General features: G+C 32.3%; 1 protein-coding gene and 1 pseudogene across 2 annotated transcripts; one reads left to right on the top strand and one right to left on the bottom strand.

The window, feature by feature from the left end:
* The first annotated feature begins 1578 nt into the window (after positions 1–1578).
* NF-YA11 (nuclear transcription factor Y subunit A-11) lies at positions 1579–7954 on the top strand. The gene is made up of 7 exons (NM_001362825.1): positions 1579–1736; positions 2375–2587; positions 2926–3041; positions 3277–3345; positions 4457–4621; positions 6978–7373; positions 7594–7954. The coding sequence occupies exons 2-6, from the start codon at positions 2392–2394 to the stop codon at positions 7341–7343; spliced, it is 912 nt and encodes a 303-aa protein (NP_001349754.1). The 5' UTR covers positions 1579–1736; positions 2375–2391; the 3' UTR covers positions 7344–7373; positions 7594–7954.
* A 587-nt stretch (positions 7955–8541) lies between these two features.
* On the bottom strand, positions 8542–15085 carry LOC100781536 (carotenoid 9,10(9',10')-cleavage dioxygenase 1-like; annotated as a pseudogene). Its single transcript, XR_417301.4, has 14 exons — positions 14743–15085; positions 13825–13895; positions 13557–13571; positions 12526–12637; positions 12335–12434; positions 11896–11958; positions 11543–11653; positions 11308–11461; positions 10986–11124; positions 10403–10520; positions 10217–10318; positions 9825–10076; positions 9209–9320; positions 8542–8845 (listed from the first exon to the last, which is right to left on the bottom strand). The product of XR_417301.4 is annotated as a carotenoid 9,10(9',10')-cleavage dioxygenase 1-like (transcript).
* Positions 15086–16248: the final 1163 nt, after the last annotated feature.

The following is a 16248-nucleotide window of genomic DNA, read 5'->3' as shown; positions in this document are numbered from 1 at the left end:
GTGTAAGTTTTCCATACTAACAATAAATAAAAATTAAGTGTTTAAAAATTTATGTAATTTAATAAATAAATAATATATACAACTTATAGAGTAAAAAGTTTTATATTATTATTCAATCAAATTTTAAAGTATAATACATTTTTTCTTTTATAATCATTTGCTTATTTCATTTTTTTTTTTTGCATTTGTACTTGTACATATAAATTAAATTATTTTTTTAAAGAGGAAATTAGTATAGCTTTTAATTAATAGGCACCAGCAATAGGGACACGTGTCTCGATCTTCGTGATGGGGCCCACACATGTCGTTTGTAATTGCAACACGTCGTGGAATATATACATACAGGTGTTGTGTCACATTAGGCGTGATTTTGTTTATATATTTTAATTTAATTGTTCCTAACTTTTTTTTTTTATCAATTATTGTTATTATTTTATCACCAAAAGTAAGCGCAAAGACTGTTTTCTAATTCCTACCAAAAATATAAATTATGTTGCGCTTAATGGAATTTTTTTTATATATGGAGTTTTTACCAAAGGTTTGTTCGCATGCCACTGGCAGTCTAATGATTAATTTTCTTTTCATACTATAGACATTTTGTAACGATAAAAAGAATTTAATTTAATATAGTTATTGTAAAAAAAATCGCCTGGGGGTTGCATTGGAAGAGGCACAAGGATTTTTCTTTTGTAAATAAATGAATTTATGAAACATCATGTCAAATTCCTCTTGCTAGTGAATATTACATTTAATATAAGTTTTGAAGTTTTTATTAATAATTAATTTCACAATAAATGTTTTAAATTTATTAAATATAATCGATTTCAGTAAATAAGTATCAAAGTGAACTCCATGACATTATTTCACATCTATATCTGAAGAGGGATAAATATAAAATTTAAACATATAATCTTATCATATTAAAATAAACTATGAAAGGATTGAATTATTCAAAAAGTAATGGACTTCCAGGAGATGGGTATATGGGTTTGATGGCTAAATCTATAAATGAAGAATTTTGTTGTGTCATATTTACTAGTTTAATTCTACATAAGAAAATGATATTTACTTGACAATGACATAGGTGAGTTATTACTTCTTCATAAATAAGGTAAATTTATTGTTAGAGAGCTTAGAAGCATTTTTTATTGACTTTATAATATTTATCTTATAAATCACAAAAGAATAAATTCAAATTAGTTAAGGATGTAAACTTTTTACATTTATAATCCTTATCTATTAAACTCAAAATAAAACATGATTTTTTTAAAATGTTATTCCTTATATTCTACATTGAGCTAGGTGACATAAAGATGAAGCTAGATAAACTTTTCAACAATGTTTCTCCTAAGGTCACATTCTATAATTGAGAAAAGTGGTTTTAAGGGGCCATTTTTGTCAACACATCATTGTTCTTACATTACACTCAAGTATTAGGTAAAACAGGTTTCATATTTTATTACATTTTCTCTTGTTTTCTTCCATGAGGGAGACATCAGACAATGACAACGACCTTTGCGTGAAGTAGAAATAAAATATATTTCTTACATTTTCATTTTCTCAACATAAAAAAAAACATTTTTTTCTCCTCATTATTCGTAAAAGTTAAATCTTATTCTCATCACTGCATCATGCTCCATTGTCTCTCTTGAGGTTGCAGACTTAGAAAGAGAGAGAGAGAGAGAATGGGTCTCATCTCAATGCAATTTAGGTTCTGAAAACCAAAGCTTTTCATAGTAAGTCCTTCTTAAGTTCATTGTTTTATTCTCTTAAATCACAGAATCTCTAGTTTTTGTTCAGTTCATTGTTTTATTCTCTTAAATCACAGAATCTCTAGTTTTTGTTCAAATTTGACTTTAACTTTCTAAAGGGTGTTTCTGTGTGTGTTTGTTTGTTTTCATCTTCCTTCATGATAATTGTTTGTGAGAAATGGGAATTCTGTTTTCAGCATGTGTGTTTAGTTGGCAAGAAAACATGAGAAAAGCAATTTTGATTTTTGAATTTTCCGTTTTAGTAATGTTAAAGGGTAGTCAATAGTCATCACTTTGTTTTCTATACAACATAGAATTTAATGTTAGCTATAAATAATCAAATTCTCTGCTCAAGAACACAGAACTTGATAAAGCTCTAGTCTTTTTGGGATTTTGAGTGAAGGGTAAAGTCTTTAAATTCATTTCATTTTACTTAGATTCATTTTCACAGCATGCAATTTAGACTGAACTTCATTACCCTTTTCCAGCTTTGCAATGGAGATAACTGATTGAGATTGATCTGATCCTGAGCATCTTTCCTTTTTTAAAATAATTTTTGGAATTTGATTGTGTTTTTGTGTGTCTGTGATTTTGAATTTTGTTGTATCTCTGTGTGGTTATAGGGAAAAGTTGTGCTAAGATGCCAGGGAAACCTGACACTGATGATTGGCGTGTAGAGCGTGGGGAGCAGATTCAGTTTCAGTCTTCCATTTACTCTCATCATCAGCCTTGGTGGCGCGGAGTGGGGGAAAATGCCTCCAAATCATCTTCAGATGATCAGTTAAATGGTTCAATCGTGAATGGTATCACGCGGTCTGAGACCAATGATAAGTCAGGTGTCTGTAATTTGGCTGGGATGTTATTAAACTTTTGCTTTATGATAATGTAATTTTGTTACTTCTCCTTTTTTGGATACTCTTTTTTTTTAAAAAAAATCTTTTGATTATGCTAGCGTTAATTGTTCTGTCATCTATTTTGATAGAGAAGAGTGAAATGTTATTGTTACCTGCTCTCTTTTAGATTCTAATTGTGTACAAACTGAGGAGTTTGTGTTTTCAATAATGACTTCTAATTGGTAAATTAAGAATTCACCTTAAACATAATGTTTCTCTGCACATACATTAGCTTTATATATGAATATAATTTTTACTAATAAGTTTCTTGTTGGTCTCAGGCGGAGGTGTTGCCAAAGAATACCAAAACATCAAACATGCCATGTTGTCAACCCCATTTACCATGGAGAAACATCTTGCTCCAAATCCCCAGATGGAACTTGTTGGTCATTCAGTTGTAAGACCTTTAGAATTACATTTTTCTAAGACAATTTAGGCACAGAACTTTTGTCACATACTGCATGAGCCTTTAATTTATAGTTGTAAGTTTATAACTCCTTAATCTCTTCCATATCATGTCTATTTTCTTAAATTATTTTTGGGGGAGGGTGGGTTATGGAATGTGCCACTTTGTACTGTACCTTTGGGGGGTAAAATATTAAGATGATAAGCTTCCTGGATATGTGATGCAGGTTTTAACATCTCCTTATTCAGATGCACAGTATGGTCAAATCTTGACTACTTACGGGCAACAAGTTATGGTATGATATATGCAATTATCTCTATGGTATTTATGAAAATTGCTCCCATTTGAACAAATCTCTTTAATCTGTAGATCTGAACTGGCCCACCTCTGTGACTACGAAAATAGAATATATATTTTGTTTGGTGTATAGAATAGATATTTTGTGAACCTATATTTGTGCATAATAGGCTTATTTATAGATTAAAACATTTATTTTTGAAAGAAAAGGGTTGATATAAAATAAGTAGTATTTTTGCCCTTGCAAGGACATGTATTATGCTTATTTATTAGTTTGGTATAAAAAATATTGTTTTTTGGATTTTTTTATGATTATGTGTTTGTATTTGTGTGTGCACATCTTTTCATGATTGTGTGCCATTAATTAAATGTTTTGAACTATAATTTTGTTCTATAAAGTATTACCTTATTCTTTTGTAAATGTATAGACCGCAAATTAGAAGCACAAGATGATCACATAGAAGTTATCAAGTATAGTGAGTGTCATATCTGATGTTTATATATTGAATACGCATATACTTTATAAGTTTCTTCTTTTTAAAACTCATCAATTGTTTACTTTCACAGAATATTATTTTTTAAATTGATCTATAATATTTTTCATTATTGTATGTCATTGAGTAATTAAGTATTTCTTTATAAGATTGTTTCAGAGGAGGATGCCTGTTCGGCACTTGATTTGATGTAGTATAAGGTTATAAACATCTTTTTTGGATGATGCTTCATAAATACTTGATTAGATGTGGCAATATGAGGTTTGAAGTAATTTGAGCATATTTACAAATGTAACAATAAGCTTGGAAATGCCTTTGGTTGTAAGTTGTGGTTCTTTCTGTTTTCCATTACACTATGGAGGGCTACTAGACACTTCACATCCTTGTAACAATAATCACTAACCACTGCATGAGTGTCAACTTATGATGGTAGTAGCACTTAATTTGTGCAGGCTTTCTTTCTCTTTATGGACTTCCGTATCTAAGTTTAAATTCAACCTCTCTTTCTCTTCATTTTTTCCTCCGAGGCTTCTTATGACTTTCAATATTCTTGTTGAACCAAGTAACTGCTCTTCTACTTTATTTCTAGTCCTAACAGATATTGTATGATGCTAGATAAATCCTCAGTTGTATGGAATGCATCATGCTAGAATGCCTTTGCCACTTGAAATGGAAGAGGAGCCTGTTTATGTCAATGCGAAGCAGTATCATGGTATTTTGAGGCGAAGACAGTCACGTGCTAAGGCTGAGATTGAAAAGAAAGTAATCAAAAACAGGAAGGTATGATTGATATTCAACTTATTTAGGGAGGGGATTACACAGCTAATTGGGAGGGGTCCACTATCCTGAAAAAAGATTAGAATGAAACATAAATGAAGAAAAAAGAACTGTTAAAATTCATTCAAGGCAATAGGTTACTACTGGATTGAGGTTTATGCATTCATAGACTATATGTTGGATAGGAAAAGCTTACCCTGAATTGGTTCAATATTTTCCATGGTAGGGATTTTATTATGCTTTTCTATTTCTTTTGTGTTTCATTCTTCTGACTGATAATCTGTTGACCTTCTCAGTAGCATATATAAATTTAGGCAATTGTATTTTAGCTTGTCTTGGATTATATGTTGACTTGCTGATGTTATTTCTACAGTATTAGTTCTGTTCCCACAATTTCTTTGGTTATTTCTATTTCTATTAGATCTGGTTCCTGTGGCTATCTGATAAAAAAACAATGGAATATTAAGTCCATTTCCTGCTTTGCCCTTTCTCGGTGACCGCAGCAAGCAACCATGTTCAAATCAATGTCTTTTAAACTCTCAAATTTGATATCTCTTCAGTATTGACATATGAGCACGATATGTTAATTGTTATTTGGAAATCTTACATTTATAGATTTAAATGCCAAGATTTATTTTGGTAGAAAAAAAAGGAATAGCAGGGTTAATAAAAAATGTTTGGGATAAAGTAGTGCGTAAAATTGTGTGTTCAGAATACTTTAGGAATTTTCACTATCAGGAAATCATAACAGTCCCAACTCCCAAATGTCTTGACTAAAGATTTATATAGCAGTTGGTTACAAGAACCATCTTGGCCAAAAGATTATAAGCTGTTAGGAAAAGGCACCTGAACAGTTTTATACCTTTAACAGATGGTTTCTACTTCTATGAAGACACAAAAAAGAAAGAAAGATGTGTGGCGTATACTTGCAAGTCTATACAACATCTCTGCTCTATTCTTATGAAGTATTGCCTGCCACTAGTAGGCAAACTGTCCTATAGATGATCTTCAAATCCAACTTCATTGTTATTGTTCCAAAATTCCAGAATTTCTTTCTGGAATGTATCCATCCATGCTTAACATGTGCAATATGTATTCAGCCAATACTTGTGTTACTATTCCTCTGCTGAAGTTAATAGGTAGTTTTGTCAAACCCTGAAAAAGTAACCCCCAAGTTACATTTTTGGACCAAAATTGCTTTGGAAGGAAATTTTGATTTCCTGCCTTCAAGTCTTACAAAATTGCCTTAAAGTTTTAAAATTAAGGAGGCATGTGCCATGTGGTGGATGATTTAATTAAAGACAGTTTTAAATGAACAGAATAAAAACTACAAGCAATCTAGTTGAGTGAACTGGTTGTTAGCCTAGCACTGTGGTTTCTGTACACATGATTATGGCCAGGTAGTGGGTGGAAAACCACAAATTACCAGGATTTGACTACTTTAAAGTAAGCGAAGGTAAAATAAGTAATCTCAGTAGTTGATGAGAAAATTAATAGTTGATATTCTAACCCACAATGTTTTAAGAACCAGATCAGTCATTGAACTGGCCGAGGCACTAGGTTAACGGGTTACAGGTCGAATCGGAATTCATTACTCTAAATTTAAAATGATTGTCATTATATAATACCTAATATCCCAAATAATAACCAATGTTCATGTCAATACAAGTTCATAAATAAGTTCCAAACACAAACAAACATCCAATGTCTTAAAAATAATCATAAGTTCACAAAAAATAATATAGAAAAAGTTCATAATTTTTTTTTTTAAAAAGAGCTGCACCCGGTTCAACCCGAGTCACACCGGTTTTGATACATTTCCAATCCTCTTAGCAAACTGAACCGGTGTGACCATGGGGTTCTGGTTGGACTGGCTGGTCTGGTTCTTAAAATATTGCTAACATGTGTGTGATTTGTTATAACATGTGTATGTAATATCAACCATTGATTTTCTCATCAATGATTGAGATTACTTACTTTACTCTCTAAAGTGAATTGTTCACTTTAGAGGATCCAGATCCTTATTACCGTGATGTTTTTTGAAGTTTCACCATGTCTCACTGTTAGGATTATATAGTAGCTACTGCCATTTTGTGATTGTAATGTAATAATTAATAGTTTGCTAGTTACAGCTGTTAGTTAGTTAAACCTACAGCTGTCAATTACAAATCTGATGTATAAATACCACTGATGTAACTCTATTATTCAGATTAATCAATTCATCATTCATTTTCCAATACTCACACTGGTTACTGGTAACGTGTTTGTGAATGTTTTATATTCATATAATTTTATCTCTCACTTCTTGCCATTGGTGTAGAATTGATTATCGTATAAGTGTTTCATTCATTTCTTACAGCCATACCTCCATGAATCCCGTCACCTTCATGCAATGAGAAGGGCAAGAGGCAACGGTGGTCGCTTTCTCAACACAAAGAAGCTTGAAAATAACAATTCTAATTCCACTTCAGACAAAGGCAACAATACTCGTGCAAACGCCTCAACAAACTCGCCTAACACTCAACTTTTGTTCACCAACAATTTGAATCTAGGCTCATCAAATGTTTCACAAGCCACAGTTCAGCACATGCACACAGAGCAGAGTTTCACTATAGGTTACCATAATGGAAATGGTCTTACAGCACTATACCGTTCACAAGCAAATGGGAAAAAGGAGGGAAACTGCTTTGGTAAAGAGAGGGACCCTAATGGGGATTTCAAATAACACTTCCCTCAGCCATACAGCAAGAGTTAGGTACTAGAAAAAAATTGTTTATACATAATTTGGTTTAGTTGAAACTTCGATATTTAATTGAATTGAATGGTGTCATGTGATCCATTTAACTGACCTAACCTAGTAGGATAAGGTTTTGCTGCTGTTGTTGTATACTAAGGTTTTGTTGTTGTTGTTGTTGTTCTATACTAAGGTTTAGTTGAATTTCTCTCAAGTCTCATATGAGGTTCATTTATTGCAGGTGAAGATGAAGGGCTTTATCTCATCCAACTTGTGATGCTGTATAGAAGGCAATTCATTCTTGGCTTAGTTAAGTGGTGAGACCAGTGACATGGTGTACACTATGGCCTTGTTTGGTCTCTCCCTTGCTTTTGTTTCTCTCTACAAGTCCATATGTAAAATGGATAACAGAAAGAAAAAGAAAAATCACTTTGGTTTGAGAACTTTTTAAAGTTTATATTAACTGTGTTAAGGTTCATAAAACTGTAGACTGATTTGTGTGACATGCTCCACAGAACCTTAAATTTTCCTCTATTTTGTCCTATATCTCCTTGCACATTTGTTATTCTAAATTGGTGCATATATTCTAATATTTGTATGCTTGTGTACGTGTTTCCATTTGAAAATTTTAACTTATTATTGGTCTGTCGTTGGCATGCCCGTCATTTTTGGACCTTGTTTCACCCTACACGCGTGGCAAGTGCTGAATGGAAATCAAATTTTAGTGAAGCGTGGCTTGCTGAATAAAATTACCAACTGATAATATCTTTGGTTTATTGAACTTTATTAAATATGTGGAGGGAGAACTTTACCTCTTATAGAGATTCTATCTAACTTCAACAATTATGGTCTCCAATAAAAAATACGTTTAGATAAAAAAAATTGAGTATAATTTATATGTATTGTAAATATAATTTTTCTTTTACATAGATATTCAATAGGAGTTCATATATTTCATTATTGAATGGGACGATACGGTGAATTCTTATGATGTATGCACTGTGTACATAAATTAAATTCTAAAAATTAAATATAACATTTTCTTTAAAACATTTATTCATACGTTTGCTTGTCCTATAATGTCTAATTATTATAGAATTGTGTTTAATTGAAAACTCACCATACCACTTAATTTAATCCTAAAATCTAGACTTTCAAAAACCGGTAAAAAAATCAAATAAACCTGCTCAAAACAAAACAAACCCGATAGCAAACCAGACAATCTGATTTGATATTTTTTTTATATAATAAAATCTCTTTTTAACTATTTTCCAAACATTGGTTTGATTGTTTTTTGTTGCCTAAAAAGTTAAACTTTCAACCAGTGTCTTCATTGACTCAACAACCAATCTGGTTTTAAAAACAATGGTTTACTGTGATACTGAATATATATGGTATAATCGATTATTTGTAGAATGATGTATACTATGACTATGAAAGGTACAGTGAGGCTGCCAACATTTTCACAGTTTCCCCTGCTCTTGCAGTTGTTCCTGCCCAAAGAGCAATAATATTAATATTAGTAGCATGCTCATAAACAAAAGTGAATGAAAAATAAGAGGGTAATATTATGTAGTGTTACAACAGGTGGTACTGTTTAAAACAGAAGAGAGGTAACCAATCTATGAGAAACAATTCAGGGCTTCCTTTTAATTTTTCTTTTTAAGTGGTTTTATCATTCTAGAAATTAGTTCATATCAGATCAAACTAAGCACTCAAACTTTAATGACATTTATTACCAGTTAACCCTGAGAAAGTGGTTACTAAATAAACATTGCAACTTTGCAAGTAATGTGGAGGAAAGAAAGAGAGGGAGAAATGCAAAGTAGGAATATAAATGTAGTTGTAACACAAACCTCTGTCACAAAGAAGGCATGGAAACCATATGGAACTCTATGTGGCAATTCGACCACTGCAACAGGATCTGCTGACATTGTTTTTGCATTGATGACATGCACAAAAGATTTTCTGCAGTTTTGCAATTTGAATTCAAGTTAGATTTTATTCTACTAAAAAAGGAGACAAGAAAAAACTAAAAATAAGCCATGATTCCTTAGGAATTACACTAGCCATAACAGGCAAACATATGATTACAATTGATGCATATAAAAATAAGGTTTAAATACCTTTTCATCCCTACAAATATAAGTTTTCATTTTTAGTCCCTATAATTTTTTGAATGATTTTGTAATGACCAAACCTTCCCTTTTGTCCTTCCCATCTATCTCCATTACAAAAAACGCTAATGTGACTCCATCTGGCATTGCCACGTGGAAACACTTGATGGAACCGCATAAGCGTTTTTGTAGTACAGACAAAAAATTAAAGGTTTGAATATTGCAAGGATCATAAAGAAAAATAAATATAACTACTAAAAGTGATAATTAGTATATTTGTAGGGAAAAAAGGTATTTAAACCTAAAAATAATTTCATAGAAGTCACTGTTTTAAGTGTGCAGAGGAAAGTGATACCTGGTATTTTCATCATGTGCAAAAAAAATCAAGTATCCATCATCTTCTTCAGAATCCGTACCAGGGACACGAGGGACATATACAGCTTCCGAACCATACTTCCCTGGTCCCAAGTCATAGAGACCCTGAACATTTCCTCCAACTTCAAGTTTTGTTTTTCCATGATCTGGTTCGGCGTGCAGATCAAATTTAATAATGCCAGTAACTTTTGCAATGCTGTCTAATGTGGTTCCATATACATATCGTTGCTTCCTGATGAAATTTTAGAGTAAATGTGACCATGAAAATTACAATTATCAATTTTACAGATGATTAAGATGGACTAATTCACAAGTTGTGGTTGAGTACTTTGACTTCCCTAAATTTTCTCAACACAGAGAGAATGAGCTTACCTTCCAGTGTAGCTCTCATTCACCCTAGGAAAATCTACAGCAGATGCTGATAGTTTCTTTTGAGAAGCTTCACCGGTTTTCATGTTAAATCTCATTTCATACCTGGAAAGAGTTCAATAACCATAAATAAAGAACAATTATCCAGTAAACTTTTTTCTAAAAATTACATGTAAGAATGAGTCATACAGCTCATTTGAGAAATTTTCAAGCTTTTCCTTGGCAGTCCCGCCAACCAAATCCAAATTTGGATTCTGAAGGCGGCATGTGATCAGAACAACTTCATCTTCCTCCTCCCAAGCATTGGCTGAAAAAAAATAATCACATGAAAGGTTACAATGGACAAGTCTATCAGAAATAAAGAATTCAAAGCACAAATTGAACTTGGTTTTGAATTCAAACTTTTAAGTAAATTGCAATGGACAAATTTATGCAGTGATTTGCATGTTACCACAAGGATTGTCAAAAACTTTTATGATATACAGAATACAGGCTATAGACATCCTCTGTACGTTGGCTGGAATACACTGGATTATTATTATTATTATTACCACATCTAACACACTTTCGTAAATAGCAGACTAAAAGGAAAAGATTTATTTTCGAGGGACTAAAAACAAACATTGCCCTAATCATAGGGACTAAACATATTTAACTCTTTTTTGTATCATACACTTCAATCATATGGACAGTTGTTTTTTCACAAAAAAACATCATTGCAGAATATTGATCAACATATTATATTAAGTAGAAACAAAATAAACAAACACACCATTGTGGAATATGAAGCAGTTGGGTAACTCAAACCATCTAATAAGCTTTTCATCCTTAGCATACCGAGGTAGCACACCAAAACGAGCTTTCTTGGTTGAATCAAATGAGAATATCAGTGTCTTATTCTTCACCATTTCCTGAGAATGGATTTCAATCCATAATGCCAAATTCATTAATAGCCATCAATTGATGTGCAAAGTCAATAGATGCTATATCATCATACCATCCTTGACACAACCCTCCCCCCCACACAAAAAAGAAGCTTCCAACCTGGAATATAAGCTTTAGCGAGAATATAAGAACAGAAACACCTGGAATACCTTTGGCCTAAAAATCAAAGGAAGATCCAAAAATATTGCGTAGTTCTCTGTGATGGCAAAGTCGTGCATCATGATGGGATCTGATACTGTTATGGGTACCGGATCATGCATATAACCATCCTTTGAAATTACTCTGTATGTGTAAACATCTCCCCTGCATACAGGATATTTATTCGTTGGAATAACTATTCCATTAAATCAGTCAATTTAATTACTTATTTTAAGATGGCTTCACCAGTAAATGGGTCAACTTTTGGATGAGCAGTGAAGGAGTGGCCCAATCTCTTGTCATAATCTAGCATGCCAAGTGTCTGCAAATCACCATCTTCAAAAACTTTAATAGCATCTGCAAAATTCAAAATGAAACTATTTCAAACCTACACTGAAGAGGTAAACACAACTATAGCTAGCAAGTTACTAATTCGATTGCAGTTACTTTCTCCATGAAAAAGAAAATACCCTTGCCACTTAAGATCATAGCTTGATGAATTTTTTCAACCTCTTTGATCTATACAGTCAATGGCAAGTCAGATATAATCAAAGGTTTATACCATTCATAAAAGTTAAACGGATAAGAATGATACTTACAGGGTTTATCTGCTTCTGAGAGTGCTAGAAGTTTCCCATGGTGATATACGAGAGCAGTATTAGCTGGTAGAAATTTGAGTATGAGCACAAGTTAGTTTCGGCACTTTCAGTCATATACAAGACTTAATATTCCCAGTCAAAAACCATCAAAAGATTTCACCAAAACGTGTTCTAATATATTTTGTGATGCACTCTCTGGCCATTTGGAAAAGAAAATTGAGGGCTACTTTAAAAACGGAATGATAAATTAGGCATTGTGTTCTAATACATTTTGTGATGTATCAATAATAAAAGCAGCCTATACATATTGCAAGTTTGCAACAGTAGTGGAGTCTTCAAATGGGTCATACATTATGAAAAACTATTTGAATCGCACTAAACAAAGTTGCAGAATGTACAGGGACCTTAAATTTGAAAACAATTATATAGCACAAATTACCTGTTCCAGTTCCATAAGAAACATCCAGCACTTTCCATTTAGTTCTCAGCATATGTATGTTAACCATTAAGAGTCCGAATAGACCTTTGAGATCTCCAATCTGAACATGACATAAGAAGCTACATTTGTCTCAATAAAACAAAGCGTTTCTAAATTCTAAGACTAGTAAAATTTTCACTTTCTTTTCATACCTTCATAAATTTGGAGCCTCCAAAGTATTCTTCTTGTTTAAGACGAGAAGTTCTCACAAAACGGGAAACATATGTAGCTTTTCCATCTTTGATGCGCAAGCCATGAATCATTCTGCAATTCAATAGATCAAAATTGGAGAAACAAATACCAGAACTACGATTTTGTGTTGTGAAATTGACTGCCCAAAATTTAAGAACATCAGAAACAATCTAATTTCCACTATGATGAGCTGCTGAAAGTCAGAACTGAATGTATAATTGGAACTGGTGTTTAATTCACAAAACAAGTGAACCGAAATCTGTATGGAAGATGCTTTATTATCTAGAATATTATATTGTTTAGGGTATAATTCCACTCATCATTGTCTAGTTACCTCCCATGAGATGAAAAGAAGTTAATACCAACCCAATGAGTACCTTGAATGCAATTGTCACGAACCAACTCTCCACAAGCTTTAGTTGTTAAGCAAATATACATGAATGATTTTTAACAATATATCTCTAACAGTAATAAAAACTTCGTACCCCATTGCCCAGATGCTCTTCGCTATGCGAAGGTATGGGGGAGGGACGTAACAGTAATGAAGCAAGAAAAAAAAAAGGCATGTACGGACAGAGAAATATAACGATGAAAGGAAAAAGGAGGGGGAATCCAGAAGAATATAAATATTTACATCCTAGAAAATCTGGTTGTGCAGTTCCAATTGAACTGGGATCATAATTAGAAATTAAATTGTAATCACTAATCCAAATTGACACTACATTATATTAGAGCTCACATATTTCACAGGTCAATGAAAAAATAAAATGGATAATCAAACAATTCAAAAAAGGGAATCAGCCATAAATACTAGAAATTTTGATTGTTCAATGCTCAACAATACACCCAAGCAATCCCAAATTCCAATAATAGGATCCAACAAATATTTCCAGTCCATTGACACAAAAAAAAAACATCTATAACCTGCAACAAATATTTCCAGTCCACTTGAAAGAAATATATGTTTGCATATAGGAAGAGAATCACGCACCCATCTCCATCAAACCTGCAAAAACAGTCGGGGAAAGCATGGTGTAAGCATCAAACTCCACTTTAAGAACACATTTTTCTAATACAGATAAACTAAAAAAGTTCCATATCAATACCAAAGCTTCCCATAAAAAGTAATTATGGAAAAGAGAAAATCAATATACTTATAAGTAACATGGATAACCAAGAAATGCACTTTCCGCCAAGATTTGTGCAATATCTCATAATAAAGGTTTAAAAGATACAAAAATAAATAAATAAAACTTTACCAGTGATATCCAGCTACAGGAGAAAACTTTGGATTTGGTCCGACTCTGACAAACTCCCCATTCAAGCAATCCTGCAACACACTTCAAATGTTAGACAATGAGTGGCAGGACCTGATATTGCTCTAGACTCTAGACCTTTAGTACAAAGTGTATTACATGAAAACCCTTTAATTATATCTCGTGAATAGCAATGGTGACATTTTTCAACGACAGAAAGCAGAACACCAAAAGGATAAATCACAAAATTTTCATGGCCAGTAAAGCATAACACGGCCTTCCCGTATGAACTGAGGCTTAAAGCAGCATAACACAAGGGAAGATATAATATTCAAAGAACTAGATATAATAATCAAGGGACACAGACTACTTCCACGGTGCTCACAAATGAGGAAAATCTAGAGGCTGTAAGTTTTCTTACAATCATGACACCACAACAGATAAAAACGATGCAACCATGACTTCAGCCATAGTGTCAAGGTTTTTGGGATGTTTGCGACCAGAATTGTGGCTGCATTTGTCTGCAATTTCAAGGAACACAACGAAACTGCAACCGCAATTCAAAATCTTGAATTACACACCTACACAACACATATCCTCAAATGGATAACAAGAAGAGTTTAATTTTCATACACCCTCAGAGTAAAAATTTTACACTATCAACCAAAGTTTTAAAGTTGCAGTTTCATCGCCTTCCTCAATATTGCTAGATATCGCAGACAAACGCAGCCACAATTGTGGTTGCCTTGCGGCCGCAGCACGCCAAAAACCTGGATAATTAATATTAGTACAAAAGACAACAATCTTCCCCTACATGATAATGTATGATTGAATAACAGTAAAACATTGTCAATCAATCTCTACAGTATGAGTACATTTTAATTAAATTGAACAAAGAACAAATTCAAAAGTACTACTAACCGGGAGGTACCCTTTGACAGGAAGGTCCTTGGTGGGAGGGGTCTCAGGAACAGGAGCAAAATTACCAGTTAAGTAGTGATGGGTTAGTGAAGAATCATACAAAAACTTCACCACCAGCTTCTCCAACAAATCAACCACTTTTGAGGTGAAACCATTGCTGGGTTTTGGCTCAACCTTCACTATCCCCCCCTCTCCACTCATCTTCTTTCCATCATCCCCCATGTTAGTCAGAAATGCTCAAACTGCCACAAAGCTTCGAGCTTTACGCAATTGGGTATGGAAAGTGGCGATGAGTGTGTCACTATTATTATTATTATGATTATTATTAGGTGTTTTTGAAGTGGCTGATCTTCCAATGGTTCAGTTTTAATAATGGCTTCCTTGGCCCAGCAATTGCCACGTTTTTTTGTCACAATCTGAAAGATTCTGAATTCTGTGGGGAGAGATCCTGATCTTACATTTCTTGGCATTCCTTGGTTCGCTCAAAATCTGTATCTATATTCTATTCTATACTATATCTGTATTCTGTACTAATAAAAATAAATAAATAAATAGATATACAGATGAAAATAATATCAAATAGAAAAGTTTCAAAGTGTCAATTTCTAAAGTAATTTCCCACGGAAGTTTATACCTCTTTAGTTTGCGTATCGGCTTCATATTCATTTACATACAAATAAATAAATATACAAACTTACAGGTTACAAACAAGATCAATCTCAAATAGAAATGTTTCAAGTGCCAATTTTTGAAGTAATTTCATACAGATTTTATACCCTTTTTTTTAACGTATCAGTCTCACATTCATTTACATACAAATAAATAAATATACAAACTTACAAACAAGAATAATCTTAAATAGAAAAGTTTCAGGTGTTAGTTTCTGAAGTAATTCACAAAAAATTGTATACCTTTTTTATGTACGTATCAGCATCACATTCATTTATACAAAATATTTTTTTACGGATATATAAATTAATTTATGAACAATTATACCAAGTAATTATTTGCATATAAATTAATTTATAGACAATTATGACACACAAGTTTGATTTTCTATTGGAGAAAAAATTAGAAAATCTCTAGAATAATATAATTTTGTGGGTTTATAAAAAAAATTGATTAAGATTACAAAACTTGATGTTATATTTGAGATATTAATCCTCACTCACTTGTATTAAAGAATAAATATTTATTAATTTTCTTACACTGTTACATTACTTCTATGAGTTAGGTTTACATATTATTAATAAATGAAAATCAAATGAAATATATTTAATGAATAATCATTCTTTTTTTTTATCAAGTAATTAATAGTCATTCTAAAGCCTCATAATCTTTGATTTCGGTATTTTCATGATTTTAAAAATGGTTATTTTGATTTCTGTATATCTAAATTAGTAACAATTTAATCTCAAAAACCCAAAAAGTATGATTTATTTAGTGAAAAAAATGAATGTTTGTTTTTTTTTAAAAAAATTTCTTTAACTAATAAGAATTATGTAT

Source organism: Glycine max, chromosome 12, assembly GCF_000004515.6.
Source record: "Glycine max cultivar Williams 82 chromosome 12, Glycine_max_v4.0, whole genome shotgun sequence".
Classification (NCBI taxonomy): Eukaryota; Viridiplantae; Streptophyta; class Magnoliopsida; order Fabales; family Fabaceae; genus Glycine; species Glycine max.
The sequence above is the reverse complement of the archived record's forward strand: the minus strand, read 5'-3'. Positions and strand labels throughout refer to the sequence as shown.